The sequence below is a fragment of the Entelurus aequoreus genome, linkage group LG10 (assembly GCF_033978785.1).
Source record: "Entelurus aequoreus isolate RoL-2023_Sb linkage group LG10, RoL_Eaeq_v1.1, whole genome shotgun sequence".
In the NCBI taxonomy this organism is placed as follows: Eukaryota; Metazoa; Chordata; class Actinopteri; order Syngnathiformes; family Syngnathidae; genus Entelurus; species Entelurus aequoreus.
Window position 1 is genome coordinate 24,494,474 of NC_084740.1, and position 6,000 is coordinate 24,500,473.

Here is a 6,000-nt window from a genome sequence, read left to right on the forward strand (position 1 = left end):
CTTTTCACCGACATGGATATTTGTCAGAATTTTGTGAGCCATGAAAAAAAATGGCAAATGACATATTCACACTTTAAAAACATTTTTCTCATAACAAATAATTGATTTCAAAATAAATCAATCCATGCCAGGGTCAACCTGTCGCCATCATAAAATCTTCATTCATTGTATAGACAGTGTTTGAAGTCACATTTAAACATTCGGTTAATATAAGGGTTAGGGATGTCCGATAATGGCTTTTTTGCTGATATCCGATATTCCGATATTGTCCAACTCTTAATTACCGATACCGATATAAACCGATACCTATATATACAGTCGTGGAATTAACACATTATTATGCCTAATTTGGACAACCAGGTATGGTGAAGATAAGGTCCTTTTTAAAAAAAATTAATAAAATAAAATAAGATAAATAAATTAAAAACATTTTCTTGAATAAAAAAGAAAGTAAAACAATATAAAAACAATTACATAGAAACTAGTAATTAATGAAAATGAGTCAAATTAACGGTTAAGGGTTAGTACTATTAGTGGACCAGCAGCACACACATGTGTGCTTACGGACTGTATCCCTTGCAGACTGTATTGATATATATTGATATATAATGTAGGAACCAGAATATTAATAACAGAAAGAAACAACCCTTTTGTGTGAATGTGCACTAATTGTAAGTGTATCTTGTGTTTTTTATGTTGATTTAATAAAAAAAAATAAAAATAAAAAAACAACAACCCGATACCCATAATAAAAAAAACGATACCGATAATTTCCAATATTACATTTTAAAGCATTTATCGGCCGATAATATCGGCAGGCCGAGATTATCGGACATCTCTAATAAAGGTATTAAGAAGCTAACTAATGATCTATGGCGATATAAAAATAAAAAGCCTTAACTTAAAATGACAAAAGTGTTTCTGCCTTTCTTCATAGTCACACGAGTGGGGGGCATCTAATTTGATCCCGGAGATCATGCTTTATCAGAATTATGCTTCAAACCCCGCTTTGAAAAGCTGTGCACTGCAAAATGTACCCGTTATAGCCAATAATTCTGACTTTGTCATTGAATTAAAAAAATATATATATCAGAAATTGTTGCATGAATTTTTGTTTTGTAGGGTAAAGTGTCTTTTATTTTGTGCTCCTGAGTCAATTTGAATGAATCATTATTCATTGAGTTTATTTAATTTTCTTTTTTAGTATTAAATAGTTCAAGTTGGTCAAAAAAAAATTATAATTTAAATAGGGGTTTATGTATTATTATTTTTTTTTTACAATTCGGCCAAATGAATGTGCTTTAAATCTTTTCTGTTACAGACTGAAAACAATGTTAGTAGGGCTGTGAATCTTTGGGTGTCCCACGATTCGATTCAATATCGATTCTTGGGGTCACGATTCGATTCAAAATCAACTTTTTTTCAATTCAACATGATTCTCGATTCAAAAACGATTTTTTTTCCCGATTCAAAACGATTCTACATTCATTCAATACATAGGATTTCAGCAGGATCTACCCCAGTCTGATGACATGCAAGCAGAGTAGTAGATTTTTGTAAAAAGCTTTTATAATTGTAAAGGACAATGTTTTATCAACTGATTGCAATAATGTACATTTGTTTTAACTATTAAATGAACCAAAAATATGACTTATTTTATCTTTGTGAAAATATTGGACAGAGTGTGTTGTCAAGCTTATGAGATGCGATGCAAGTGTAAGCCACTGTGACACTATTGTTCTTTTTTATAATTTTTTTTATAAATGTCTAATGATAATGTCAATGAGGGATTTTTAATCACTGCTATGTTGAAATTGTAACTAATATTGATACTGTTGTTGATAATATTCATTTTTGTTTCACTACTTTTGGTTTGTTCTGTGTCGTGTTTGTGTCTCCTCTCAATTGCTCTGATTATTGCAGTTCTGAGTGTTGCTGGGTCGGGTTTGGTTTTGGAAATGGATTGCATTGTTATGGTATTGCTGTGTATTGTTTTGTTGGATTGATTGATTTAAAAAAAAAAATAGTAATACAAAAAAAAAAAAAAGATATAAAATAAAAATCTATTTTTTAAAAATGAGAATCGATTCTGAATCGCACAACGTGAGAATCGCGATTCGAATTCGAATCGATTTTTTCCCACACCCCTAAAAGTTAGTAAAGTTATTCTTTGTTGTAAGTTGATCTACATTTCTTTCTTTTCTTTAATGTTAAGGATAAAATGGTATGCAGAGGCGTAGGTATAACAATTGTTTTGTGTGGCGCTGAAGAAACGTTTTCTTCTTCCTATGGTTAACCTAAACGACAACACTTCCTTTGTGTGTTTTTCTTTTGCTCTTCCTCTACTATTGACAATAAAAAAAAAAACGAAAGATTATTGCATTGAGCCTGGAGTTTCGTCAAACTGAGGTCTCGTCTCGTTCGAAATTTGGGCGACTTTCAAGATTTAAAAATTGTGGTCAAATTCCAAATGGTGGTGTTCCAAACTCCAAAAAATACATTACACAGCAGGCACAAGAAATTGAAACAACGTTGAGCAATTCAAATATAACGTTGGAACAACATGCTTTTGACGACGTTTAATCAATGTTGGGTCTTGATGTTGATTTGACCATTGAATTTTGGTAATTTCCCAACCAATAGTCTAAAACACAAATTTAATGTTGAAACAACAGGCTTTTTGACAACGTTTATTCAATGTCAATGACGTTGATTTGACAATTGAAATTTAGTCATTTGCTAACCAAACACGTGGATCCAACATTAAGACATCAACATTGTCGCAATATACAAATACAACTATTTTGCAACGTTGTTTCGAGGTCAGTTTTAAAGGACATGCATGTATAATCAACGTTGTTTCAATGTCTTGTGCCTGCTGAGTGTATACATGCAAGAGATCTAATTTGCAATCACAGTGTCTGTGTGTGTTAATATGATTCTTACACATATACAACGGTCCAGTTACATTAATACAACTGAATTAAAGCAATAATAAATGCACGTTAACTGAGACTATTTTACTCGTCATGTTGAGACACTTTTGTGGACAAACGACGCGGCTCCACAAGCATGAAATGAGCATTGCGGTTAGCTGCTTTAGCGCGCGACTGAAACACTGCTACACTTTGTCCTTAAAAGGGATGATGAGCGCACGCTATCTGTCACACCTTCAAGTGTGTGCATTTTTCATGTGTGCACTTGTGCAATGAGACAAACACGACACACAAAAACTAACAACATTAAAAAACATCTATTTTATTTCCGATATGCGTGTTGCTTTGCATTGTTGTGCCTTTTGTTGCTTAACAGTCATGTGTATGTCTTTGATGGAGGTGTTTAATGTCATGTGTGCGTTGTATAGCTTGTGTGTGCGTGTGCGTGTGTGTGAGTGTGTGTGACTGTTGGAGCATTTCCTGTGTGAAGCACGTGGTTCAGACGGAGTTCATAAAAAGATCACGTTCACTTCTTGCTTTCTTTCTTCTGAGGAGGCCAAACGCTGGTAAGACCTTGACAAGCAAGCCGATGTTTGATGCTGGATTAAATCGTCTTTTGTTGAAATTATCGTCAATGCTTTAAACTGCTAAGTGTTTTCGGATGTACAGTATATGTTGTATAGGTTGTGCTACGACGACAGGACGATCGAGAAGCGGATGTTCAGTATTGTCGGCCATAAAGTAGAAAGCACTACTAAACGTTGCTGCACTGTGTAGTGTTTCCTACTTTATGGATGACGAGACTGTTGGCTGCAGAGGATCGACACCAAGGAGCGACTCCGTCTCATTCAATTGAAAATTTTATATAAATTGATGCTGTTGTTATTTTTTCTTTTTTTTCCTCTATAGCGAAAAAAAAATCTAATAAGCACTGCTTAAGATGCGTTTTTTAAAGGTTGGTCTTTATTTGCAAAAGCAGGAAAGACATTGCTTAAATATTGACACAGAATACAAAAAAGATTAAATACAATTATTTGCTCAATATTTATCTGACATCTGGTATTTTTTTCACATAGAACATTGCAACAAAGCTCAAAAAGTAAAATACAACTGTACAAGGCCAAAACATGTATAAAAATATATATAAAAACGTTGAACAATGTAAGCTGTTGTGTTGTTTTTAAATAAATTCTTACAAAATGTGATATTTTTTTTTTTTTTTTTTTATAGTTTGGACTCATTTTTTGTATTCTATACAAGTGGTTTGTTTCAATAAAAGTGCACAGGTAGCTCTGTTTTTACTCAGTGTCTTGTTGTTCATACGGATTAGGTTAGAACTGGTTAATTAATTTAGATTTAATTAGCATTGGCAGGATAGAATTGTTCATGTGTATTCATTAGCAAACAAGCTAATATTTTAATCCCACGGTAAAGGCTGCAGGAAGTTGGACGGGACCAAGCCTCGTCTTCCTTTAAGGTCACCCTGAAAAAGAACGAGTTTGTCAGCAAAAAAAAAAAGAAAATTGCAAAAGTCTTAAATAACAAGATGCTCACGTAGTAGAATCCGTCTGGATCCATGTCTCCTAAAACATAAATGATGTCACCCGAACAAAAGCCCAGTTCATTCTGTTGGAGAAATCATGATATCTTAAATTAGAGACAATTTAGATGAAATATTATTTAGTGTATCGGTACTTATTTCACACACTTCACTGTCAACATTAGGAGAACTTTCCCAGGGGTCGTAGTCAAATATGGCCACCATTCTGCGTACTTCCGTGCCTTCAGGAACACTGGACACCTCGCTCACATCAGGAGTCAAAGACATTCCTACAGGAACCAACACAATGAAAAAACAAACTAATCAACAAAGAAATGAACAAACAAAGTAATAAAGTACACAAACTAATAGCATTCCTACTAGCATCTAATTTGAATAACAAAGAAATAACAAACATGCTAATAACTAAACAACTAATAATATGAATAACTAACCAAAACAACGTAAGAAACAAATCAACTATAGAAAAAACTAAACAGAAATGACACAAATTAAGAAGTTAAGTTAAAATTAAAGTACCACTGATAGTCACACGCACACTAGGTGTGGTGAAATTTGTCCTCTGCATTTGACCCATCCCCTTGTTCACCCCCTGGGAGGTGAGGGGAGCAGTGAGCAGCAGCGGTGGCCGTACTCGGGAATCATATTTGGTGACTTAACCCCCAATTCCAACCCTTGATGCTGAGTGCCAAGCAGCGAGGTAATGGGTCCCATTTTTATGGTCTTTGGTATGACTCGGCCGGGGTTTGAACTCACGACCTACCGATCTAAGCTAACAAACTACAAGCTGAACGAACAAAGAAGCTAGCGAATGGTCTATGAAGAAACTAACAAAGTAACACACTAGCTAAGAAGTAGATTACAAACACACAATATCTCACGCAAACAAACGTATAATAAACACACTAATTAAAACATAAACCAGCTAACCGCACATGTGGCACGTAGAAGCGACTTGGTGACTGTAGTACCTGTTTGGTCCACAGGGATGAAGCCCTGCTGCATGAGCAGATGCTTGAGATAGTCGTCATCCACTGGGACTTCGGCCACCATGTTACTCGGCACGTAGCCCGAGAGGCCGCCCGATTCTCCGTGGTAGAAGCCGTCGCAGTCTTTGTCCCCGAACACCTAGACAGGTGCAAAGACACTCGGCTGTTGCGGTTTGTTGTTGGCGACCGATAAAACAGGCGCAGCTGCTGACATCTTCAGTTAAATGGCGGTAAGTTTAAACAGGAAGTGAGAAGAAATGTGCTCATTCAAGCGAAAGAAAACAGGAAACTGTTTGATCCTGTCAGGGATACTTCAGTGGCGACACTTGCACAGTCTGACATGATTCATTTCAAAAAGATCTTGCAAACGTTCTCTTTTTTTTTTTCAAGAAAATGTAACTATTTTCTTATATGTGTATTTCTTATATCTTGTATTAATATTTTTCTTAAAAAAATGTGATTTTTTTTGTGTACTTCACAACTTTTTTGCAACAATATACAATAGGGTTGTCGT

At 35.0% G+C, this 6,000-nt stretch overlaps 1 protein-coding gene across 1 annotated transcript in view; it reads right to left on the reverse strand.

The window, feature by feature from the left end:
- Nucleotides 1-628: 628 nt before the first annotated feature.
- si:ch211-105f12.2 (RIMS-binding protein 2-like) overlaps nucleotides 629-6,000 on the reverse strand; it is a 36,283-nt gene continuing 30,911 nt past the window's right edge. Inside the window, exons 4-7 of the mRNA XM_062060407.1 lie at nucleotides 5,469-5,625; nucleotides 4,645-4,766; nucleotides 4,491-4,562; nucleotides 629-4,419 (exon numbers count right to left, since the gene is read on the reverse strand). Coding sequence (XP_061916391.1) covers nucleotides 4,354-4,419; nucleotides 4,491-4,562; nucleotides 4,645-4,766; nucleotides 5,469-5,625 — 417 coding nt within the window. The 3' untranslated portion in view covers nucleotides 629-4,353. The remainder of the gene's footprint in view (nucleotides 4,420-4,490; nucleotides 4,563-4,644; nucleotides 4,767-5,468; nucleotides 5,626-6,000) is intronic.